The sequence below is a fragment of the Pelophylax lessonae genome, assembly GCF_965119305.1.
Source record: "Pelophylax lessonae genome assembly, chromosome: 1".
NCBI lineage: Eukaryota > Metazoa > Chordata > Amphibia > Anura > Ranidae > Pelophylax > Pelophylax lessonae.
In genome coordinates, this window is record NC_138768.1 from 501,999,326 (window position 1) to 502,027,045 (window position 27,720).

At 40.7% G+C, this 27,720-nt stretch overlaps 1 protein-coding gene across 1 annotated transcript in view; it reads left to right on the forward strand.

Annotated features, from left to right (window-relative positions):
• Nucleotides 1-27,720, forward strand: part of LOC309547173 (phospholipid-transporting ATPase IC-like) — a gene marked incomplete at both ends in the record, with an annotated part of 345,791 nt that overhangs the window by 62,591 nt on the left and 255,480 nt on the right. The window contains 2 exons of the mRNA XM_082246961.1: nucleotides 1,543-1,634; nucleotides 25,685-25,798. Coding sequence (XP_082103087.1) covers nucleotides 1,543-1,634; nucleotides 25,685-25,798 — 206 coding nt within the window. The remainder of the gene's footprint in view (nucleotides 1-1,542; nucleotides 1,635-25,684; nucleotides 25,799-27,720) is intronic.

The following is a 27,720-nucleotide window of genomic DNA, read 5'->3' on the forward strand; positions in this document are numbered from 1 at the left end:
ACTAATGACATCTCCAAGAGCTAATTGGAGTGAGATGTCAGCCAACTGGAGTCCAATCAATGAGATGAGATTGGAGGTGTTGGTTACAGCTGCCCTGCCCTATAAAAAAACACACACCAGTTCTGGGTTTGCTTTTCACAAGAAGCATTGCCTGATGTGAATGATGCGTCACACAAAAGAGCTCTCAGAAGACCTACGATGAGGAATTGTTGACTTGCATAAAGCTGGAAAGGGTTATAAAAGTATCTCCAAAAGCCTTGCTGTTCATCAGTCCACAGTAAGACAAATTGTCTATAAATGGAGAAAGTTCAGCACTGCTGCTACTCTCCCTAGGAGTGGCCGTCCTGTAAATATGACTGCAAGAGCACAGCGCAGACTGTTCAATGAGGTGAAGAAGAATCCTAGAGTGTCAGCTAAAGACTTACAAAAGTCACTGGCAAATGTTAACATCCCTGTTAGCGAATCTACAATACATAAAACAATAAACAAGAATGGATTTCATGGGAGGATACCACAGAGGAAGCCACTGCTGTCCAAACAAAACATTGCTGCACGTTTACAGCTTGCACAAGAGCACCTGGATGTTCCACAGCAGTACTGGCAAAATATTTTGTGGACAGATGAAACCAAAGTTGAGTTGTTTGGAAGAAACACACAAAACTATGTATGGCAAAAAAGAGGCACAGCACACCAACATCAAAACCTCATCCCAACTGTGAAGTATGGTGGTGGGGGCATCATGGTTTGGGGCTGCTTTGCTGCGTCAGGGCCTGGACGGATTGCTATCATTGAAGGAAAAATGAATTCCCAAGTTTATCAAGGCATTTTGCAGGAGAACTTAAGGGCATCTGCCTACCAGCTGAAGCTCAACAGAAGATGGGTGTTGCAACAGGACAATGACCCAAAGCATAGAAGTAAATCAACAACAGAATGGCTTAAACAGAAGAAAATACGCCTTCTGAAGTGGCCCAGTCAGAGTCCTGACCTCAACCTGATTGAGATGCTGTGGCATGAGCTCAAGAAAGCGATTCACACCAGACATCCCAAGAATATTGCTGAACTGAAACAGTTCTGTAAAGAGGAATGGTCAAGAATTACTCCTGACCGTTGTGCATGTCTGATCTGCAACTACAGGAAATGTTTGGTTGAAGTTATTGCTGCCAAAGGAGGTTCAACCAGTTATTAAATCCCAGGGTTCACATACTTTTTCCACCTGCACTGTGAATGTTTACATGGTGTGTTCAATAAAAACATGGCAACATTTCATTCTTTGCGTGTTATTAGTTTAAGCAGACTGATTGTCTATTGTTGTGACTTAGATGATGATGATCAGATCACATTTTATGACCAATTTGTGCAGAAATCTATAATATTCCAAAGGGTTCACATACTTTTTCTTGCAGCTATATATATACTTTGTATATATATATATATATATATATACAGTATCTTATATATAAACTTAATCTGTACATTATGTTAGAGTTTTGAGAGTTAGGTTTATTTATCTTACATGTTTGTTGTTTTTTGATTTATTGTCAGGCTTCACCTGGGAAGTCAAAGCAAATGACAGAGTATTCAATCACTCATTTACAAGAAAGAGCTTCCTATTTTTCACCAAGAGGAAATACGCTGTAAGTTTTTTTTTTTACTATGTTCTGCATTTTGTAATTAATAACGAAATTCAGACATTTCCCAAGTTACTATTATATCTGACATGGAGCGAATATACAGAAGAATACATTGTAGCAGTACATAACACAATAGAAACAAAGTAATATGCAGTCTTGTATCTGTATTTTTTTATTGCATAATAATTTGATATCTGTTCCAGGAAGAGTGGTAGAGCTGACCAGTCAATCCCCAGTAGTCTAATTACACACAGAAAACCCACTGTATATTAATAAGTGATAATAAAACCTATTTTTTAAACATGAGACAAAATTTAAGTCAATAGATTAATGGATACCATACAACAAGAAACTAAATATTGTGATTAAGGACAGATATATTGTGAACCCCAAGTTTAATTTTAAATTGAAGTGTATGTAAACCCCATTCATGAAATTTGACCTGGGCACAAATATCTGTAGTGTTTACTTATCTCTTTCCAAAGCCCTAAGTCCTGTGTCTTTCTGCTGCTCCGTTCCTCTGTTATTAGCATGATAACTTCTGACAAGTTCTCCTACACAGGAGATAAAAGCATCTGGAAATTTGTGTCGGGATGGGTGCATAGAGACAGATAAGCAGAGAGCTGGTCTATTCACAGAACAGTTCTACATATTTCTTCCTTCCTCTGCCTATGCGGAGGGGGGTGCCTTTCCTCCAATCAGCTGTCACACAGTGTATGCCAAGACTCCACACCCAGTGCTGGAACAAGAAGAAAAAATTTGAACACAATGTTTACTTTTTAAACTGTAGAAATCTGAAGACGGCAGATATACAAATAAAAACCTATGTTGGAGGATTTGTTTAATCTCTGTGTATCATCTGAGGCTATTCACTTTACTGAGTATATGTGAGGGTTTACATCCACTTTAATGTTCTGCCACCATCTCCGTTTGCAAATAAATACATAGCAAGTACCACATGGCCCTTGGGCTGAAGGTTGGGCACCAGGAATTTAGACAGATGTCATTTTCACACACATCATAGGAGGGAGAAGCTGCATGACTGCTTTTATAAACAACAATGACACCTATCTGTCCATATTACACTCAGAGTTGCTGCTGAAGTATTACATTTGTCACTCATCACAGTGCTGACAAGAAAGCGAAATTTGAATGTCAGCAGTAACAGTAACAGTTAACAGTGGGTATAATGTAAATAAAGAAAAGTTGCTTTCTTACTTAATTCGCTATGATCAGTAAAACTGTAGAGTGTTCCTGTGTGAATAAAGCTTGCAAATAGTATATGCAGGCTTCATTCATAAATAGATCATAATAATAATCTTGAATGGTTACAATGTATTTTTATTAGTGCCTGCCCTTTCCTCCTTCCACACTTTCCTATTGAGCCAACCAATATTAGCGCAGAGCAATGAGAATGCATGGTTTAGCAGTAAACCCCAATACTAGCTACAAATGTCAGAGTTTTGTCTGATCAGATGGGCTCAGGAATTATGGTGAGGCAGAAAATACAAAAGGCTTCTGCAAGTATGTGCAGGCACCCCTTCCTCCTTCAGTTTTCTTAAAATACATTTTTAAGTTAGCCAAACATGGCTCAAATTTTGGCCAATTCCTGTTGAAATTTGAGTTGTAGGTGGCCCTGTTAGCACCACCTAGCTTGACAAAAATTGATTTAAACATTTTCTGAGCCCAAGTGTAATATTATATTAGATTAGATGTAGTCACTGTTCAAGTATTCGAGCAGCAGGTATTGCTGCTGCTTGAGTGTTAGGGTCCATGTACACGGGACGCTGGAAATGGACGTTTAGGAGCAGTTGGGCGTTTTTTTCAGAAGCCCCTGAACCCACCTGCATGTTATCTTATCTGTCTATGTACACCAGGTCGTTTACAGTCATTTGCAGGCAGTTGCGTTCAGGGACTTTTTTTAGAACGCAATTATTTGCGTTCGAACGTGTGTTTCCCGGCGTTTCAAATGCACAAACGCGTCCGAACGCGTCCGAACGCGTCTGAACGCGATGACCCGCGTTTAGCGTTCGCGTTTTTCCATTTTAAAGGGGAATAATTTTTTTGACCTCTAGAAACGCTTCTAAACACAAACGCCCAAACGCCGCTAAACGCGGGTACAAACGCGACCGAACGGACGTTTCAAACGTCCTAAAAATTCCAGCATTCAAAGGGACTTTTAACAACGTCCCGTGTACATGGAGCCTAAAGCTTACGGAGGAGATTCCTCCACCCATGCTGCTTAGAAGGATTTTTCATATTCAATCTGTGGGGCTGCGTAAGTGTCAGGACTAAGATATAGGGTGAGTGATAGGGAACAACACTATCAGGTTCCATTAAGCAGACCAAAATTATCAGACTGAGATTAATTTATTCAAACTAGAGGAACATAGGGATGAAATCCAGGCCATCTTTAGCGCACCCAAGCTGACATAAGACATTGCTGACTTCTGGAATTGCAAGTCCAGAGGTTGAAGGCTTTTTCCACATATGTCAAAAGGAGCATGAGGGTTGATTGCTCTGGTGGTATTATACCAGGCCTCTCATATGGCGATAAAACCCACCTCGTCCATGTAAATTATATTGGCAATTTGAGTGGGGAGTTGTTTAGCTAGAATTTTTAAAAAATAATTTAAGGTCTGTTTAGTAGGGCAATTGGCCATGTATCGGCCACATTGCTTGAGATCATTGTCCTGTTTACGTAGCACTGGTATATAGGCAATTAGGGCAACAGCACGAAGTAAAGCCTCTCAGTAAGGGAATTTACTTTTACTAAATTTACTAAAGAGTAAGTTGGTGGTGCAAAATTTTATAGTACTGCAGAGGAAGACCATCAGGTCCTAGAGCCTTCCTTGTCTGGGAGGAAGAGATGGCAAAATGTAGTTCTTCCATCGATATAGGGTCCTCCAGTATCTCCCTCTCCTCCAGAGACAATTTTTTACCAAATCAAACTTCTGCAGTTAATGGGATACACACCATTACACATAGCTAATGCATTTGGTGCTTTATCCACCCCACACCCCAAAAAGAAATTTAATTTTAGTTTCATTACATATGGGACAAATCACCGGATACATTTTTTAGTCTGTCTCTATAGTTTCTGGTTGGAATAAATTGCTCTATAATATTGGGCTACTGTATATTTGCACTATACACCAGCAGTTCTGGATGTTTGTTTTTCTATTGGGACATAAAGCAATGTTTTATATGGGTTTGCACTGTCCTAAACACAATAATCCTCTTATTTTGGAATATGTAATGAATGAAACATGTCTTCTGTTTTAAGAAGGCAGTATTGTGCTGTGGACTGGTTCATTTGGGCTTTTTAATTCCTTTAGTCCCTTCTCACCATAACCATAACACATCAACCCCTATTACCTACTTCTTATCCTTCTCCCCTTATTTATAATTATTCTGGTGATTTTTAATGTCAAATGTGCTCTTTGTTACAAATCAGCCCCCATTGCAAGTCAGCAGTACATGCGTTACTGCACATACTGTATTCCTGCTAGAAGCTAGAGGTTCAGGAAAACAATTATGCTAAATTCACACTTTGCACTGTGTTATGCACATGCATTTTTTTTAGATGCAAAGCCAATGCACCCCATGCAGGCAACCTCCACATAATCCTTTTTATAAAATCCAGTGCACCACAACACACAGCATCCTACCCCAAATTTGGTAGCCTAATTACACCATCAGAAATGCTCATTATTGTTCACTGAAACTCAGTTCAGAGAGGCTGCATATACTGTTGAGCTTTTTTTTTTTTAATTGTGGCTGATATATATTATTTCGTATTATTGTCACGGTGCCCCTTTAGCATGGATTTGGGAAGCCAGCATCATCACAGATTGTTTCATATATCCCAATCCTGTCCCAACTTTGACAGCCTATTTTGACCACCAGAAATTTTTGTGCAAAGAAATTCAGATCAGAGGAAAGATTAACTTTTCATTGAATAATTGCTAGCTGATAACAGTAAACAGTATTGTAATATTAGTAGTAATCATTAATGGATGTCATTGCAAGTAGAGATTTTCAACATGTTGAAAAACTTGTGCATGGCTGTTAACATATTATTTTCAGTCATGTTTCTATCTATTAACCAAAGCCAAGAAGCACTTATGTCTTGATGGGTTCAGTAATAAGCATGTATGCTTCAAACCATCATTCTTGAGGAAGCATCTGACATTTTTTGGCCAACATATTCAGGTATACTGATTTGTTATTCGTAAATAGGTAGTTTGTACTGCCCTTTGTCCATTCCAGTATCCAAGCACAGTCACAAACTTCAGTACAAAAGCTCTTGATGCTTTCAACTATAACAGTGTAATGGTCTAGATGGGTTCAATAATAAGCAGGTGTGTTCTGACCCATAATTCTCAGGAGTTCCCACTGCCAGTGTATGACCAACCTACACTTTAGCGTACCTGGGTAAACTGATTCACTGTTTTCAAATAGGTGTTTCCCACTGTCAAATTGCCTCGGCACATACAGGGTGATGAGTATTATAATCCACTGGGACATACCATTTTATCAGCTTTGCTGAAAAAAGTTGTTGTAAATGATCAGGGAATAGATTACAATTAACAGTAACCAAGACTGGATTTGCCAGCAGGTATTGTGGGCCTGTGCAGGAGAAGAAAGTAATACATTTTTTCATGATTTATTTATGGCCATACATTTATTATTTTCTCGTCAATGGAAATAGTCATCCCATATAAGCTTATTTACATATTGACACAATATTCAAAGCCAAGTTACAACCAGTAAAATATGAAAATGTTCTTAATAATAATGGTGTTGATTTGGGTACCAGCAAATGTTTGTCTACAGTCTTTAGGTGGATATCCAACATTAATAATAACAAGCCATTGCTATTGTTTATCAGCAATTTGACATTAAATTCAATTTGGGCTTTGCCATATAGAGGCATTGATTGTAGTATTCACATCACTATTGAAAGGTCTCATTCTATGCAGCTTCTCACTATGTAATGGACTGGGGATTTCAGATAAAGATGCTAAACAACTGTTCACCTCGTCTGAATAATAGCAAAGAAAATTCAAATTTAGTAATAAATGCTTACATCATATGAAAATAATCCTATCAAAATGCCTGATCATTTGTATGCAATCCCTACAGTAATACAAAAAATCCTATGTATTTTTTAATCCTGGACAAATATCTCAGTGTTTCTCATTTAAACCTCTAATCTAACAAAATATATACAGTATATTGTTTGTATTGTATTGTTGAATGAACTTGGTTGCAATTGAGAAATGCGAATGTATTGTAAATAGATCTTATGAAATAGAAATGTTAGCTCTGACTATCTACTCACTTGACATCCCTTGTTACCCATCACAAAATTGAACACATCATTTTTTTCATTTATTTAAATGTGATACAATGCAACTTTTCTTCAGGCAACAAAATGCTCAGATGTGAACAGGGGCCATCGAAATGAATGGGATTTTGCTTGTTGGGCGTTTTGAGACTTCAGAGATGAGCGTTTTACGAGCTGAAATACGCTCAGGTGCGAACAGGGCCTTATTCTATGCTCTCACTGTAATATTTAGATGTGAGAATGCACATATGTACTTCCCTTATAATTTTTCTTATTCTCTGCTAGGATATTGCTATTTGCTCTCTGCCATACAATGTTAGATTACTTAGCACCACAGCGTGCGTTTTGTGGCCCATTCATAAAATGCAGACAGCAGTCTGGGGCCTCTGGTAGCTCTTTCCGTTTAATGTAACAGAGAGAACATCTATGACTGAGGAGAAGCTATGTAACCTGACTTTGACAGACCTTGTGACCTGTCTCTCTTTCCTGCTTTTTGCTTCTTCTGATCTACCATTAAGAGTATAGCACTCCGATGGTTTCAGAGTAATATTAGGACACTTGCCTTCTGTTATCCAAGCTGGCGGCACCCAGCAGCAATCTCAGGGCCTTTGGGTACCCTTTATCGACCAGAGCCATTTTTTACATAGTTACATAGGTAGTCAGGTTGAAAAAAGACACAAGTCCATCTGGTTCAACCAAAAAAAAAACAGTATTGAAAACCCAACCATACAATCCCATATACATAATCCTATGCCAGCAGTTGATCCAGAGGAAGGCGAAAAAAAAACCCAGCAAAGAATACCTGTCCAGGGATCCCGTATTGTCGGCACCCCAACCAATTTTTCAGTTGGCTCTTGGGTGCTAACGCCGCCATTTCTTGTAAGAGAAACTGGCAGTGAAGCCTTGTTACCTACTGCACATGCGCAAAGCACGCTGCGCTTTGTGAATGGCCCGGCGGCGGGGGAAGGAGAAGGGGGGCCGAACTTCAGAGTGACTTCACCCCAGGAAGTAGGAGTGGATACCTGTCAAAAACAGGTACCCCCCCGCCCCCTCCCCCCTGAAAGGTGCCAAATGTGGCAGCGGAGGGGGAGAGGAAGCAAGCAAGCCGAGCTTCCCCTTTTGGGTGGAGCTCCGCTTTAACCGCTCTGCTCCATTGAAATGACATGATGCATCGGGTAAGTGTAGTAGTAAAACAAGCAGGCAGAACAGCTTTAGTCAGTAGCAGAAGCTGCTGTTAACCTTCACAGTGCTGCTCTGGATAATATCTGGCAGCTGTGAATGCAGGTATGATTTTTACCAGAAGCAGCAGCCTGCAGGTAATGTTATATAGACCATTACACATTTACTGTATAATATGTTAGGTGCTGTATACCAAAAAATATACTAAACTTTAGCGTTAAGAGCAAGCTATATCATTTTCCAGATGATTTAAAGCCACCCAATGAAGAAGCCTTAATAAATTGCTATATAAAGCTGCTAAAATTGTGATTTCACAACAAGTGTTAGCCTTTCTGAATATCCACCTCTGCAAGAACTCTGTTGCTGAAAGAATATATTTCTTGTCAAAGGATATCTTAAGGCTAGTAAGTAATGTGGCCTCTAAGTTTACCATATATTCAAAAGTACAGACAGATGATTGCTTAACATTGTCTTCATTTGATATGACCAACATCAAAATGTTACTAAAGAACTGCTGGATCTTCTGGATTTTATTTCAGTGCATGGTATTACAACTGGCCCTGACTTATTTGGCAAGTTAAAAAAACTTTCTCCGTACCCACAATTTGCCCCTGTCTAGGAGGAGCTGAAACTCCTGTTCTGAGGGACAGCCCTGTTGGAAGATTTTTGGACGGACTGAAAAATATGCACAGTAAGGCAATAATAAATCATTTCAACTGCTTATTAATTCATCAGGGAATGATGTGTGGAAAGATTCTAAAAGTGGAGCATGTCTTCTAGCCTGTTGTGAACATTCAACCTCATACATTCATGCAGCTTTAACCACAGGTAGTTTAATTATCTGCTTCAAATGAAAGGTGCCAAATTTATTTTGCTTAAGAAAATATATTGAAATGTTGTTAGCGAAATTAGAAGAAACCTTGATAGAATTGAAAAATGTAGAATGGTTTAGCTACGTGTGACCAAGTGAATGCATTTCAAGCTGAACTTTGACTGAGGTCAGTTTAGTGAAAAAATGGTAGCATGTTGCATTGTAATATCTGTCAAAACTTTGTAAGTCCAAAAGATTCAAAAGCACTTAATATTTAACATTTACAAATAAACGGATTTTCTCAGATGTGAATTTGCAAAGAGATTTAGTGAGAAGGGGAAGATGGAATTAATTATAGCCTAATTATGGTTAACTGAGGGTTTCGTTAAAGTGGTAGTAAACTCAGATACTTTTATACATTTGTATAGATGAGTGTACCAAGAAAAAACAAGTGTACCACACCCTAAAATAATTACAAAAAATGATTGCCAAGGATTTTTGGGCTTTTAAGGTGCCTGATCGATCAAAAAACTCATTTAATAAAATAATCAATATTTTATTGTGAAAAAAAAGTTACAAAATTAAAAACAATTTGCAATCTAATTACAACAATACCACAAACGATTTCTCAACATGTTTCGCTGTATATGTATATAGCTTCTTCAGATACTTTTCCCCTACATTTAAAATAATGAAATTCATTTAGTTATTTTAAAGCAATGTGTCACATAGGGAGAGTATATAGAACACTCCTTACGTGAATAAACATTCTTTTTTGGACAGCTCCTTTTCGTTTGCAGCCACCGCCATAGTGACTGCTGTCTTCCACGTGTCTTATTTCCAGCCTTATTCACTCTCCATGTCCATGATCTCCTGCGTGCGCAGTGCTTATCAAGTCAGGCCTCATTTTCGCTTCGGGTTCACCATGATGACCATGTTCCGCGAATCGGAGACGATCTTTGGGATCTCTGAGCTGACACCCGGCAAAGGAAATGACGTAGCCCCAGCATGTATACATAATTTTTCTGGCATGAAGAGTTTGCTGGAAAAATGGGACAAAGAGCGCATGCACCAGTGACGTCATTGCTCAGAAAAGGTAGAATTACACTGAAAGGAAGAAGGATAGAAGCGATCCACAAAGAGCACCCAGTTCACTAGTTGGGAATGATTAATATTCTGGAAATTGAACTGGATGGGTTTACTACCTCTTTATTTTTTCTATATTTTTATTTAAAATGTAAAACATATTTTCTCTTGCGTTCATTGAAGGACACAGGTCAATATCATTCTAGACTATAGGATTAAAGCGCCACCTAGACAGACTAGACAGTAAAAAAATAATGCAGCAGTGACCTTTGGGCAGCCCTAATTGGTAGCCAACCCTCCCCAATCTGTAATAGGCAGCTCAGCTTTTTTTTCTGCCTAGTGTGGGAGTGAGGACCTAGTTCCTTGCTGAGGCTCTTTGTTCCACTGTTTTTTTTTTTGTTTTTTTTTTGTAGTGCCACGTTATTATCTTTTGGGGAGACATTTCTTGAAAAGTGGACTTCTTCCCCAATCACAGATCCTCCAGTTTCTTGGCTGAGCGAGGCAACTTTTATCCCGGTGGAGGATTCTGCCTCTCTCGAGGATCCTGCTGACAGGTCAGCGGAATGTATAACACGATCTATTGTCACTGTGGCTAGTGTGGATCTTTATGCAAAAAAGTTGCGCTAAACAAAATCAAAACATTATTGTGACAAAAACTGTGATGTGAACAAACACCAAAAATAGTGATTTTTAAACAAAAGTAATAGTCCAAAAAGTGATATGGTATAAGTCCAACCATAGCGTATTCAAATCCAAGTTGAACCATGCAGAATAAAATGCCACCACCATAAAAACGTGTCCGCCAACATTCAAATGACCTGCTTACTAAGGATGATGGAACTTTTGAAAAGTTCGGTTCGACCAGAACACCCGAATTTTCCAAAAGTTCGGTTCGGATTTCAGAACCCCATTGAAATCAATGGGACCCGAACTTCGGTAATCAAAAAACACAATTTTGAAGCCCTAAAACCCAATAAATGCCCCTAAAAAGTGCCTAGGGTTCTGGGTCATGCCCCATTAACTAATAATCACACAAAAAAAGTTCTTAAAAATTGTCATTTTTGATAAAAAAGCCAATTATTGAAAACTTTTTTTTTTAAAAAAGAGAGATTTTTTGATTTTTATTTTGGATTTAGTATCTGGGGGGTCTAAAAGGTGTGCATGTGAAGTTTCAGCTCTGTAGCATGTCCAGAACCATGAAAAAAAAAAGATAATTTTTTAGTAGAACAGGGATGTGGGTCGGGACCCTCCTTTAACTTTAACACCTATATGATCTTTATTTCTGGTTCTGGACATGCTACAGAGCTGAAACTTCACAGGTACACCTTTTAGACCCCCCAGACACAAAATCACACAAAAAAAAGTTCTTAAAAACTGTCATTTTTGATAAAAAAGCCAATTATTGAAAAATTAAAAAAAAAAAAAAAGAGATTTTTTTATTTTTACTTTGGATTTCGTATCTGGGGGGTCTAAAAGGTGTACATGTGAAGTTTTAGCTCTGTAGCATGTCCAGAACCATGAAAAAAAAAAGATAATTTTTCAGTAGAACAGGGATGTGGGTCGGGACCCTCCTTTAACTTTAACACCTATATGATCTTTTTTTCTGGTTCTGGACATGCTACAGAGCTGAAACTTCACATGTACACCTTTTAGACCACCCAGACACAAAATCACACAAAAAAAGTTCTTAAAAATTGTCATTTTTGATAAAAAAGCCAATTATTGAAAAAATTAAAAAAAAAAAAAAAAAAAAAAAGAGATTTTTTGATTTTTACTTTGGATTTCAGATCTGGGGGGGTCAAGAAAGTGTACATGTGAAGTTTCAGCTCTGTAGCATGTCCAGAACCAGAAAAAAAAGATAGTTTGTATTAGAAAACTTTCTGACAAGGGGTTTGCTTCGCTCCTGTAACACCTTGCCGGTTTATTAGAAGGCATTTTTTTGGGATCTTTGCAGTCAGGAAAAACATCTGAACTTGTGTATAGTGGTACTGTGCACAAGTTCAGATGTTTTGCCTGCCTCCAAAACTCCCCAAAAAATGCCAGCCAAAACACACCTGGGCATTTTTTTTTTTTGACGCTAGCGTTTTTTTGGCATTTTTTTGGGTTCTTTTGAGGCAGGCAAAACATCTGAACATGTGTATAGGGGGTATATATACACATATATGTCTGAATATATACCCCTAGACATATATAGGTGTGATAGTAGCAGAAATATATTACTGTAAATGATTTCATTAGCGCAAGCATTTATTTCTGCTACTATCACACCTATATATGTCTAGGGGTATATATTCAGACATATATGTCTATATATACACCCTATACACATGTTCAGATGTTTTGCCTGCCTCCAAAACCCCCCACAAAATGCCAGCAAAAACAAACCTGGGCATTTTTTTTTTTGACGCTAGCGTTTTTTTGGCATTTTTTTGGGTTCTTTTGAGGCAGACAAAACATCTGAACATGTGTATAGGGGGTATATATACACATATATGTCTGAATATATACCCCTAGACATATATAGGTGTGATAGTAGCAGAAATATATTACTGTAAATGATTTCATTAGCGCAAGCATTTATTTCTGCTACTATCACACCTATATATGTCTAGGGGTATATATTCAGACATATATGTCTATATATACCCCCTATACACATGTTCAGATGTTTTGCCTGCCTCCAAAACCCCCCAAAAAATGCCAGCAAAAACACACCTGGGCATTTTTTTTTGACGCTAGCGTTTTTTTGCCATTTTTTTGGGTTCTTTTGAGGCAGGCAAAACATCTGAACATGTGTATAGGGGGTATATATACACATATATGTCTGAATATATACCCCTAGACATATATACAGTGGGTACGGAAAGTATTCAGACCCCCTTAAATTTTTCACTCTTTGTTATATTGCAGCCATTTGCTAAAATCATTTAAGTTCATTCTTCTTCCTCATGAATGTACACATAGCACCCCATACTGACAGAAAAACACAGAATTGTTGACATTGTTGCAGATTTATTAAAAAAGAAAAACTGAAATATCACATGGTCCTAAGTATTCAGACCCTTTGCTCAGTATTTAGTAGAAGCCCCCTTTTGATCTAATACAGCCAGGAGTCTTTTTGGGAAAGATGCAACAAGTCTTTCACACCTGGATTTGGGGATCCTCTGCCATTCCTCCTTGCAGATCCTCTCCAGTTCTGTCAGGTTGGTTGGTAAACGTTGGTGGACAGCCATTTTTAGGTCTCTCCAGAGATGCTCAATTGGGTTTAAGTCAGGGCTCTGGCTGGGCCATTCAAGAACAGTCACGGAGTTGTTGTGAATCCACTCCTTCGTTATTTTAGCTGTGTGCTTAGGGTCATTGTCTTGTTGGAAGGTAAACCTTCGGCCCAGTCTGAGGTCCAGAGCACTCTGGAGAAGGTTTTTGTCCAGGATATCCCTGTACTTGGCTGCATTCATCTTTTCCTCGATTGCAACCAGTCGTCCTGTCCCTGCAGCTGAAAAACACCCCCACAGCATGATGCTGCCACCACCATGCTTCACTGTTGGGACTGTATTGGACAGGTGATGAGCAGTGCCTGGTTTTCTCCACACATACCGCTTAGAATTAAGGCCAAAAAGTTTTATTTTGGTCTCATCAGACCAGAGAATCTTATTTCTCACCATCTTGGAGTCCTTCAGGTGTTTTTTAGCAAACTCCATGCGGGCTTTCATGTGTCTTACACTGAGGAGAGGCTTCCGTCGGGCCACTCTGCCATAAAGCCCCGACTGGTGGAGGGCTGCAGTGATGGTTGACTTTCTACAACTTTCTCCCATCTCCTGACTGCATCTCTGGAGCTCAGCCACAGTGATCTTTGGGTTCTTCTTTACCTCTCTCACCAAGGCTCTTCTCCCCCGATAGCTCAGTTTGGCCAGACGGCCAGCTCTAGGAAGGGTTCTGGTCGTCCCAAACGTCTTCCATTTGAAGATTATGGAGGCCACTGTGCTCTTAGGAACCTTAAGTGCAGCAGAAATCTTTTTGTAACCTTGGCCAGATCTGTGCCTTGCCACAATTCTGTCTCTGAGCTCTTCAGGCAGTTCCTTTGACCTCATGATTCTCATTTGCTCTGACATGCATTGTGATCTGGAAGGTCTTATATAGACAGGTGTGTGGCTTTCCTAATCAAGTCCAATCAGTATAATCAAACACAGCTGGACTCAAATGAAGGTGTAGAACCATCTCAAGGATGATCAGAAGAAATGGAAAGCACCTGAGTTAAATATATGAGTGTCACATCAAAGGGTCTGAATACTTAAGACCATGTGATATTTCAGTTTTTCTTTTTTAATAAATCTGCAACAATGTCAACAATTCTGTGTTTTTCCATCAATATGAGGAGCTGTGTGTACATTCATGAGGAAGAAGAATGAACTTAAATGATTTTAGCAAATGGCTGCAATATAACAAAGAGTGAAAAATTTAAGGGGGTCTGAATACTTTCCGTACCCAGTGTAGGTGTGATAGTAGCAGAAATATATTACTGTAAATGATTTCATTAGCGCAAGCATTTATTTCTGCTACTATCACACCTATATATGTCTAGGGGTATATATTCAGACATATATGTCTATATATACCCCCTATACACATGTTCAGATGTTTTGCCTGCCTCCAAAACCCCCCCAAAAATGCCAGCAAAAACACACCTGGGCATTTTTTTTTTTGATGCTAGCGTTTTTTTGGCATTTTTTTGGGTTCTTTTGAGGCAGGCAAAACATCTGAACATGTGTATAGGGGGTATATATACACATATATGTCTGAATATATACCCCTAGACATATATAGGTGTGATAGTAGCAGAAATATATTCCTGTAAATGATTTCATTAGCGCAAGCATTTATTTCTGCTACTATCACACCTATATATGTCTAGGGGTATATATTCAGACATATATGTCTATATATACCCCCTATACACATGTTCAGATGTCATGTCTGACATCAAACATGTCCTCAAAAAAGCACTGGCAGTGGCAGCCCCTGCAGCATAAAAAATGCTTGGCTGGTGAGAAGCCATATTCCAGTTACGAAGCTATTCAGAGAAATGATCATTTCTCTATAGCGGTCACCCTGCTATGGAAGGGTTTTGTCACCCTGCCATAGCAGTCACTGCCAGTTAAACCTACACTACACTACGGTCCCCTTACACTTAACACTTTCCCTACAGAAACTCAATTTTTTAAGCTAACTTAAGTGTAAAGGAGCACTCTAACTACACTAGATATCCCTTTCCTCACACTAAAAATAGCTAAATGACACTTTTAAAGTAAAATTAACAGAACTGCTTCCATTCTCTTCCATGTCCAGTATAACAATGCTAGGAATATGGCGGGGGGGGGGGGATCTTATATACTGGGGGGCGTATTCACTAATGATTGGTCTAGGGACCCCCTAGTCACTCCAATCACATTCCTAGCATTCTCCTGCCCTCTCAATTGGCTTTTGCTAATGGTTCTGGTCCAATCACGGGCTTTTAAAGCCCATTTCCTGAAGCATTGCATTTTGGGCGGTTCTGGTTGCCGAATTCCGAACTTTTTGGGCAAAAAGTTCTAAATTCGTCCGAACCTCGAACACCCAATGTTCGGGTCGAACCGATGGTGGACCCGAACCGTTCGATCATCCCTACTGCTTACCAGAAAGAAGAGACTTCAAGGTTCAACAATGCTGGAAGTATGCTAAGCTACACTGATGTCAATAGCACCAAATGGACCTCTCCTTGATGTTTCTCAAAGCGATGGACAGCGCATTAACCCTCTGCATCCAGTCACAATCATCTGACAGAATTTCCCAAGTTTCTTCTGCTCAGACATGCTGCATCATCTATCTGCTGTGTAAGATTCAGGTAAAAACCTTGAGGATTCTGTTGACGTCAACAGACCTTCATCAGCTAGCTATACTGCATCATCCAAAGCAACTCCCTCTGACCACACATTGGTACCCATGGAGACAACTCAACCAGACAAATCTGCAGTGACCACCAAGCCAGGAGATTTGTTCCACTAAAGATCTGAAGAAATCCTTGTGTAAAACTTGGGAAATACTGTCAGACGATGCAGAGGGTTAATGCTCTGTCCATCGCTTTGAGAAACATCAAGGAGAGGTCCGTTTTGGTGCTATTGACATCAGTGTATCTTAGCATACTTCCGGGAAGCAGGTCATCTGAATGTTGGCAGACACGTTTTTATGGTGGTGGCATTTTATTCTGCACGGTTCAACTTGGATTTAAATACTCTATGGTTGGACTTATACCATATCACTTTTTGGACTATTACTTTTGTTTAAATATCACTATTTTTGGTGGTTGTTCGCATCACAATTTTTGTCACAATAATGTTTTGATTTCAAATTTAGCGCAACTTATTTTTTGCATATGGTTTTAAGTGTATATCTCACTGTTACGTTGCAGTATATTTAGTTTTAGTTTTTCATTTAGCGCAGTTATTTGTGTGAATTATAGTGTGGATCTTTGCCAGGTTTTAGCTATGGTTTTGGTATCCCAGGGCCTGGGTATTTTCAGTATCTCCAGTATGCGTGGGGCTAGTGGACCACCTTGTCCAGGGCGCCAAATACATGTGTGATGCATCCCTGTATGCATTCCCATTGTTTTCAATGCTCTTTGTCTCAGTGTTTGTTCTGTGCTGGATGTCTGGCCTAAATTCTGGTGAAACTTCAAGTAAGCCCTAAAGGAGTTGCTCCTCCAGGATGTCCGTGTCTTTGTTGCAATGCTGGCTGACTTTATCTAGACTCTCCTGGAGAGTACAAGCACTTTTCTCCCTCAATTTGAAAAGGGCGAGGAGCTGCAGCAGAGACAAGGACTTTTCAAGCGTCCTTTTTTCTCCCTTGGAACCTCACACAAAAAAGAAGGGACTAGGGCTCCAAGTTCTTCCAGGTTCCCTCTAGTGGCCTGAAGCACATCTGGCCTCACAAGTCCAATGAGCTCATTGACTGGCCTTCCATTGCAGGCAGATTTGCCCCCAGATGTTTACACTACGGAGGAGGGTCATCTTTGTTTGACTGCAAACTTCTGGGCTCATCACCAACTGATATCATTCTCCTACAAAATAGAGTTCTTTCCTTCCAATCTCTATCTCTGTCTCATCTACGAGATCTTTGCATGGCTGTGCAGGACCTGCTTCTTTAGGGAATGATGCCCTGGTCCCTGCCTTAAAGGGGATAGTATTGACATAGTCCCAAAGTATCCACAATGGCTCAAAATTGACATGACCCAGAAACATGGATGAGTTTTTACATATTCCTATCTGTATTGGGCACCAAACATTTTCTGCACCTTGCAGTAGGGGATGCTCATTACCAATTCTTCACTCTCCCCTATAGTCTAGCCTCTGCCCCTGGGTGTTCACCAAGGGGCTGGCTCTGGTCCTGGCATCCCTGAGACAATAGGGGATTGCCATAGTAGGCTAATCTGGACAATCTCCCCTTTCAAGTGGAATCTTACTCTTCCCAGATGGACAATTTAGCATTTTCACTCTGCAGAAGTTTGACTGGATTCACTATGGTTCTGAAACAGGTGGCTGGAACGCTTGGGTCTGCCTCTGGATTCAATGTGGGTCAAGGTAGTTCTTTGTCTGGACTAGCTTTGGAAACTCATGTCTTCTGTTCAGTTGTTACTTTCCCGCAGGTGGTCCTCTCTGCAGTTCTGCATGCAGGTCCTGGGTCTCATGATCTCTACATTCAAGGTGGCTTCATGTGCGCAGTTCCACACATGGATTCTACAAAAGAACATCCTATTCCTATCTATTTTCAGCCTCTCTTAATAAATTGTAATTATAGCATTGTACAATGGTTTTATGAAGCTGGGATACACAGTTTTTACAACTCCTGGCTTCAGAATTCAGAATGAGCTGACTGTTGGATATTGTTTTCGGTGTACAAAGGACCATAGGAAGGATGTTACTTCCCTGGGATTTTCCCTGCAACAAGAAATGCTTAAAGCTGAGCTGCATTTTACCTTACTGTACTATGATTTTAATAAAAGAATATGTATTTTTGTACTAGTGTTGCTTCATACCCCATACTGCAATAAAGAGACCCTGGTTCTTTTGGAATAAGCCAGAACCAACATGCACCGACTCGGGTGGTTAATGCAACTTTACTGTTAAAATGCAACATGAAAGTACATAACGAATAACATCCTTTCCCTAATCCTAACTTAGATAATGTAGTGGCCCAGACATACCTTCATGAAGTGAGAGTCTATAAAGGCAATATCCATGGCTTGGATTCTGTCTGTGATTCCCAGTCTCTTCAGTGCCATGATCTAGAAGTCTACGATCCACCTATATTCATGTCCTGTTCTCCGGCTCACTCAATCTTAGCTGTCCCCCTCTTTATAAAACAGGTGGGCCTGCCAAAGCCAAAAGCCAGTGAACTTAGATGAAAATCTTTACCATTTCCCCAGCTTGGGCTAGCTGCTGGAAAACTAACTGTGCACACATTTCCAACCTGCCTGCAGGTGTGAAGTGTAGGTCACAAGCTGCAAACATTTTCTTTGCTGGCCAAATCTCAGGAATTCCTGACAGTTAAAAAGCTTTGACACTTCCTGATGCCAACATTTGCAGGTATTCAACTTGTACCTTCAGTGGTTTGTCCGCTTTCTTTTCTAATGACTGTACCTTGTTACTTTTATTTCATTTATTTTATTTTAACAAGGCTTTCCTGCTGCTTTGAGTGTCACACTCAGATTAATTTTCCATTTACTAAATTTTTAGACACCGAATCAAAATTCTGAAAAATGTGTTCTTCATCTAACAAATTAAATACAAATTTTTAGTGTACAAGTTTCCATAATTGTCTCTGAAGATTCCCATTTGTTAAGGCCATGGCATACTCAGTAGTTAGTCATATTAAACTTGACTTGTTATGTATGTTGATGACATTTTGATGCCTCTTTGTTTCTGCAAATAAGCAGCAAATATTATTTTTAGTAATAAATTATTATTGAATATTAATAATCGGCAGATGTAGAACAGGCAGTAATGATTTTCTAAATTCAAATTCTAAATTTTATATATGTTGTTATGTAGTTAAGAAAAATAAATGTGCACCACAATTATTATGGGCATAATGATAGCATACTAAATTAGATGAAATTGAAGGGTTTATTAGTGGCACATCTTGAGTATAACAGTAGTGTGCTTTGCTAATCACAGGCCTTTGCAACAGAAAATAGGGATATTTAGTTCACACATATTGAAATACATGTTTAAGCTGGCCAACTGTATCAAAGTAATCCCTCTTTAGCCAGTCCTACTCTGCTTTGCCACTGCAAATGCTACTGTTGTCACCATGCCAACCTGGGGCAAAAAGACACATTTTGTCCCTACTTTTTACTGCAAAGCTTTCTTTAAAGGGTTCATCCAGTATTTTATTGTTAATATGTGGTCACACTCCTTTAGCACCTGGTAGATTATATGCATGGACAAGCTTTTGGGATCCGAGCACAGGTATATCTTGTTTCTATTGTATTGCAGTTCAGTGGCTAGACCTAAACCGTGTAGCTCTCCCCCATTTTATGTCTTTTTGCCCCAGGTTGGCATTAGGGTTGCCACCTCATCCCTTTAAACCAGGACACATATGACCTACACAGGTTCTGAGGCTAATATAATGCACATAAGGCACTACGTGAGTTTAATTACCACCTTAATCAGCCACAGAACCTGTGTAACTAATGTGTCCTGGTTTAAAGGGATGAGGGGGCAACCCTAGTTGGCATTGTGCAAAATGAAATTAAAACAGCGCTAGCATTTCATATAAATTGTGAATGCAATAATATTAATAAATATATAAATATATAAAAACAAACATGTATTGCAAAAATTGGTAAAACAATCCTTATTAGTGATATGTTCAATAAAGTGCAAGGTTATTAATTAATTTATATATAAAACCAGCATATATTGCAACAAATTGATAAAACAGTCCTTAAATAATAGCGTGTCCAATAAAGTGCTCAGGTGCAGAAACCGATCGTTCAAACGGTGCTCAAGTGAGTGGCCAGACCCTCTAGGTTCCCTACTCACCACAAATATGAGTCTCAAGCGCTTGATAAGATCATAGATGGCTTTGGCAACCAGGGATAATTCCAAGATTATAGATGCCTTGTATGGGATCGCTCCGAATTAGGCCTCCGTTACTCCGGACCACAACAGCATGTAACGGAGCCGGTCTCAACCAAGCTGACAGCTTCTGTCTGGACAGGCGGAATGCAGCCTGGCTGGTCCGATCCCAGTGGGATCGCCCCCTAGCTCCTCCCAGGCGAGCACAGTAATTGTACATCTGCGGCGGCTGGACGTAAAGTGTTAAATGAAGGTACAACATTTAGCAACTCACATGGTTGATGATTAAAACAGGTACATCTAAGTATGCAGACATCCGCGGTAAAGCTGTCCACAAAGACCAGCACCAGTTCTTAAAAAGGAGAAAGTGCAGAGAAGGGCAACCAAACTGATAAGAGACATGGAGGAGCTCAGCTATGAGAAAAGATTAGAGCAGGGGTCTTCAAACGGTGGCCCTCCAGTTGTTCAGGAACTACAATTCCCATCATACCTAGGCCTGTCTGTGAATGTCAGAGTTTTACAATGCCCCATGGGATGTGTAGTTCCGTAACAGCTGGAGGGCCGTAGTTTGAGGATCCCTGGATTATAGGAACTGAATTTATTCTCTCTTGAGAAGAGGAGATTTAGGGGGGAATATGATCAACATGTATAAATACATACGGGGTCCATATAGTGAACTTGGTGTTGAGTTATTCACTTTAAGGTCTACACAGAGGACAAGGGGCACTCTTTACGTCTAGAGAAAAAGGTTTCTTTACTGTAAGAGCTGGGAAAATGTGGAATAGACTCCCTTCTGTGGTGGTTCTGGCTAGCTTACTAGATTGCTTTAAAAAAGTCCTGGATTCTTTCCTGGGTGTACATAATATAAAAGGATACTAATATTTATAGGTAAGGCTCGCAATCCAAGGTTTTACTGTATATGCACTAGGGATAGACCGATTATCGGCAAGGCTGATATATTTGTGGCCGATATGCACTTTCCCCTGGAACTGGCCGATATTGCCGATATTTATGTGACGTCATTCTGCCTTCTTAGGCCGCCTCCCTCGCCTTGGACAGCCTCATCTGGAGTCGGGACTAGTGACGCGGGAGTGTATCACAGCCATACACCCACCCACAGCAGCCCGGTGCCAGCCAGCCACCCACACCCACAGGCACTGTACCAGCCAGCCACAGGCACTGTACCAGCGAGCCAGCCAGCCACTCACAGGCCCTGTACCAGCCAACCAGCCACCTATGACACTGTAACAGCCAGCCACCCACAGGCCCCGTACCAGCCAGCCACCCACAGCCCCTGTGCCAGCCACCCACCCACCACAGGGTGCAAGCCAGCCAGCCACCCACCACAGGGTGCCAGACAGCCAGCCACCCACCACAGGGTGCCAGACAGCCAGACACCCACAGACAGGGTGCCAGCCAGCCAGCCACCCACAGGCCCTGTACCAGCCAGCCACAGGCACTGTACCAGCCAGCCAGCCACCTATGACACTGTACCAGCCAGCCAGCCACCCACAGGCCCCGTACCAGCCAGCCACCCACAGCCCCTGTGCCAGCCACCCACCCACCACAGGGTGCAAGCCAGCCAGCCACCCACCACAGGGTGCCAGACAGCCACCCACCCACCACAGGGTGCCAGACAGCCAGACACCCACAGACAGGGTGCCAGCCAGCCACCCACAGGCCCTGTACCAGCCAGCCACAGGCACTGTACCAGCCAGCCACCCACAGCCCCTGTGCAAGCCACCCACCCACCTAACACAGGGTGCCAGCCAGCCAGCCAGCCAGCCACCCACCACAGGGTGCCAGACAGTCAGCCACCCACCACAGGGTGCAAGCCAGCCAGCCATCCACCACAGGGTGCCAGACAGCCAGCCATCCACCACAGGGTTCCAGCCAGCCAGCCATCCACCACAGGGTGCCAGCCAGCCACCCACCCACCACGGGTTTCCAGACAGCCAGCCACCCACCACAGGGTGCCAGCCAGCCGGCCACCCACCACAGGGTGCCAGCAAGCCAGACATTAAGCATTAAAACAAAAATGATCATGTTCAGTACCAGATTTGTGTCAAAAATTGTCTTTATTTTTCAAAACTTTAAATGTGCAAAATATCGGCCCATATTGGCCGATGCCGATACATTGTGACCAAAATATCTGCATCGGCCCTGAAAAAAACATATCGGTCTATCACTAATATGCACCCTTATAGTATTTTCAACATTGTCTGTCATCCTGAGTTTGACTTTAGGCAGTCACTCTAGAAACAAACAAAAAACACAAAAGAAGGCACTCTGTAAAAACTATTTATTAAACAAATTAAAAACCAAGTTTGTAGAGATTATCCATCCATTATATAGTAATTCTGCCACTTCTCATAGCATTCTGCAAGGTATTTTGCTACAAACTGGAGTACTGTGCCACTACTTTGTCTCTTACATAGTATGCGATGCAGGCTAACACTTTCTGGGACAATTACCCTTCATCGGAGCCTACATCTGATGAAGGGTTTTTCCTAAAAATGGCAGCATCACAAAATATTAAACTCTGTGCATTTGAATAATAAGTGAATTAAAACACTCATTTTATTTATGATTTTTGTCCATTTGTCAGCTTATGAGGAAAAAAATAGATTTTTTTATTTTTTGTTTTTTATTTTTATGAGTATAATAAATAAAGGCCTTTTAGAGAATGTAAACATTATTTAGATAGGCAAATAGTTATCATCAAGTTAACTGCCACATTCTGAGAAAATTTTGCCTGGGCATCAAGGCTTCAATGAACCCTGGGAACAAGTAAATAAGACTTAACAGCGCTGTTCAGAATATGCAGTGGCTAAAATGCTCAAACGCTAACAGCCCATTCAGACTGGTGCGATCCAACTTCGAGGGGCGACCTGTGAAGTCGCGGTGCGCAGTGTGCACCGCGACTTCGGCGCGACTTGCATGGACTTCACATAATGGAAGCCAATGCAAGTCGCTCCCAGGTCGCCCCAAAGTAGTACAGGACTGGTGTCGCTCCTATTAGAACGGGTCCTGTGCTAATCAATGGCGAGCGATCGAGCGCGACTTGTCAGGCTGACAAGTCGCCTGACAAGTCGCGCTAGTCTAAATGGACTCTAAAAGTTTCCAAGCTGAATTATTCTTGTTTGCTGTAAAACTGAAGGACTTCTACATACTTCTTCACTTTATCAAATGTTTAAACTCCTTCTAAAGCAACTTTAAAATGCTGAACACAATAAACAAGTTTCTCTTCAAATTAGTGCATGTTCCCTGTAATCTATTTTAAAAGATGTTATGCATTTTTACAATTAAAAAGCATCCTGCAAGAATTGCAACCATTTTGTAATAACAAGCAAACGACTCCCTTAAAGTGTGTGTTGCTCTATTTATGTCATTTTGGCTTTAGATCAGTAAATATTGTGGGCATATTTATGAACACTTTAAAACATATCTATGGTCAAAATGTAAAATAATATTTAAATTTCCACATTGTACTTTGTACAATTGTACATTGTACCACATTCTTGAAGTTGTGAAGATGTGAAGATCTCCACACCTTTAGTTCCTTAAATTCTATGACACGTATTTACTATGCCCTATGAGTAGGCACTGCTGTGTCACACATTTCACAGAGCCTTCCTTATCAACCACAGAGGTGACGAGAGGAGAAGTTTTAGGAGGAGGAGACAGCACACGAATCACTGCTTGCAGGCAGTAAAGTATCATGGGATATGTAGAGGATTGGGATAGGACAGCAGTTAATGTCAAACTGTCCTAAGTCCAACCCTGCTTCTTCTTGGATAGAGACCCCCCCCCACATACCTGTCTTTGAAGCCACCATCTTGGATATAAATCTCCTGGCCATAGGCCCACTCATGACATCCTTGACCATAGGCCCATATTAAAAAAAAAAGAATGTTCACTCTTAGTATGAATTTTCAGCATTTTACTGCAAATAATACTTCTCCAAGTAACACGCATTTTTAGTGCAGAACACCATTGGCAACAACATTCATGCTACAACAGTCTTTTCAGTGCAGAGCACAAATGCACATTTGCAGCCATCTTCCCTTTCTCCCTGTTCTCAGATACACCACAGAGATGGGACAGCTCCCCAATTGTATGCTAAGTTCCTACACCGAGCCACGAGCCCACAGCTGAGGACTTCTACATAAACCCTGAGGCCATATACACCAAGCTACAGACCCACACAAGAATGTCAGGGGTAGTCAAGGTGACTCTATATATTCCCCAATAGATCTGATTTACTGTCATTGAGAGTTCAGCCCTACATAGGGCTCCTTGTGGCTACATCAGCTCAAACGTATATCTTGACAAACCAGGGTTGTCATATTCTCATAGCAAAAAGAACAAAAAAGGGCGCACCGACCTAGCGCATTATCCTCAATAAAAGGCTTTATTTAAATGACATAAAAAATGGCTACTCACAGACGTAGATAAAGATAAAGCATATCAAGCTGGATTGCTCAAAAGTCCGTGTTTAGTCCATATAATCGTCCATGATGAGATGACTGACGCGTTTCGAGGCCTAGCCTCTTCCTCAGAGTCACGGTGACTCTGAGGAAGAGGCTAGGCCTTGAAACGCGTCAGTCATCTCATCATGGACGATTGTATGGACTAAACACGGACTTTTGAGCAATCCAGCTTGATATGCTTTATCTTTATCTACGTCTGTGAGTAGACATTTTTTATGTCATTTAAATAAAGCCTTTTATTGAGGATAATGCGCTAGGTCGGTGCGCCCTTTTTTGTTCTTTTTGCTTTTAGTATCGGTGGACTACCCCAGTCCGATAAGGGCAGCAAGACTCTAGCCATCTGAGAAGCCAGTTGTCAGTCCCGTGAAGTGTGTGGCCAAGGGGCTTGGATACCAAGCGCAGGAGAAGGGTGGTTACACCTTATTGTTTTTTGGAGCTGTCATATTCTCATACCCTGTCCTGGGCCCCACCCACAGATGGTATTATATCTAGGCACTAGCTCTACCTATGACAGGGATCCTCAAACGACGGCCCTCCAGCTGTTGCAGAACTACACATCCCATGAGGCATTGTAAAACTCTGACATTCACAGACATGACTAGGCATGATGGGAATTGTAGTTCCTGAACAACTGGAGGGCCATAGTTTGAAGACCCCTGACCTATGACATCACAGGAGTGGTAACAATTAAAGGGCACAAACACCTGCCAACAGATCTATTGTCCTTAGCAGTGCAAAGTAAACAGCAGAGGAGAAGCTGCAAAGCATGCGGGAAATCCAGGAAGTTGTGGAAAGAGATGACCAGCAGACAAACAGCACTCACAACATCAAAGTAGATTTTTTAAAGTAAACCTACACTAGATTGTCATATATATCTATTGTTTGTATTATATTGGAAAGTGTGACTATAGAACTCCTTTAGACAAATCATTTATTGATAATAGGACATGTTATGTGAAAAAAAAAAACTATTTCTGTATTTATTAAACATGTCTTCTGATTTTGTTTTATCTTTCAAGGACAACAGTATAAGGACCAATAAATACAACATCTTTACTTTCATCCCTCTCAACCTATTTGAGCAGTTCCACAGAGTCGCAAATCTCTACTTCCTGTTTATAATTGTTTTGCAGGTAAGTGTTTTTAAACTGTGCTTTACCAATATGATAAAAAACACTTGATTACTATACTGTGTACTACCCTTTTTTTAAGGCCATTTTTTAGTTTTCAGTGCTGTAAACGTTTGATACAGTATCTCACAAAAGTGAGTACACCCCTCACATTTTTGTAAATATTTTATTATATCTTTTCCATGTGACAACACTGAAGAAATGACACTTTCCTACAATGTAAAGTAGTAAGTGTACAGCTTGTATAACAGTGTATATTTGCTGTCCCCTCAAAATAACTCAACACACAGCCATTAATGTCTAAACTGCTGGCAACAAAAGTGAGTACACCCCTAAGTGAAAATGTCCAAATTGGGCCCAATTAGCCATTTTCCCTCCCCGATGTCATGTGACTCGTTAGTGTTACAAGGTCTCAGGTGTGAATGGGGAGCAGATGTGTTAAATTTGGTGTTATCACTCTCACTCTCTCATACTGGTCACTGGAAGTTCAACATGGCACCTCATGGCAAAGAACTTTCTGAGGAATTGTAGATCTACATAAAAATGGGCTAGGCTATAAGAAGATTGCCAAGACCCTGAAACAGCTGTAGCATGGTGGCCAAGACCATAAATCGGTTTAACAGGACAGATTCCACTCAGAACAGGCCTCCCCATGGTCGAACAAAAAAAGTTGAGTGCATGTGCTTAACGTCATATCCAGAGGTTGTCTTTTGGAAAGACACACATGAGTGCTGCCAGAATTGCTGCAGAGGATAAAGGGGTAGGGGGTGGGGGTCAACCTGTCATGTGGTCAAACCATACACCACACACTTCATCAAATTGGTCTGCATGGCTGTCGTCCCAGAAGGAAGCCTCTTCTAAAGATGATGCACAAGAAAGCCTGCATACAGTTTGCTGAAGACAAGCAGACTAAGGACATGAACTACTGGAACCATGTCCTGTGGTTGATGAGACCAAGATAAACTTATTTGGTTCAGATGGTGTCAAGCGTGTGTGGCGGCAACCAGGTGAGGAGTACAAAGACAAGTGTGTCTTGCCTACAGTCAAGCATGGTGGTGGGACTGTCATGGTCTGGGGCTGCATGAGCACTGCTGGCACTGGGTGGCTACAGTTCATTGAAGTAACCATGAATACCAACATGTACTGTGACATACTGAAGCAGAGCTTGATCCCCTTCCTTCAGAGACAGGGTCACAGGGCAGTATTCCAACATGATAACAACCTCAAACACAACTCCAAGATGACCACTGCCTTGCTAAAGATGCTGAGGGTAAAGGTGATGGACTTGCCAAGCATGTCTCCATACCTAAACCCTTTTGAGCATCTGTGGGGCATCCTAAAATGGAAGGCGGAGGAGCGCAAGGTCTCTAACATTCACCAGCTCCATGATGTCATCATGGAAGAGTAGAAGAGGACCCCAGTGGCAACATGTGAAGCTCTCATGAATTCTATGCCCAAGAGGGTTAAGGCAGTGCTGGAAAATAATGGTGGCTACACAAAATATTGACACTTTCGGCTCAATTTGGACATTTTCACTTAGGGGTGTACTCACTTTTGTTGCCAGCGGATAAGACATTATTGGCTGTGTGTTAAGTTATTTTGAGGGGACAGCAAATTTACACTGTTATGCAAGCTGTACACTTACTACTTTTCATTCTAGTAAAGTGCAATTTCTTCAGTGTTGTCACATGAAAAGATATAATAAAATATTTACAAAAATGTGAGGGGTGTACTCACATTTGTGAGATACTGTATGTCCTTTGTCGTGCAACACTGTACCAAAATGAATATTAAATATTTTTGGTCGTATTCAATAACCACTCTTTATTTATTTTTTTACTATATGACAGAAAAACGACCAACAGTAAAAAAAAAAGGGATGTTCTGATGCCATTTGAATTTCTTGAGGGGCTAAAATGTCAGCA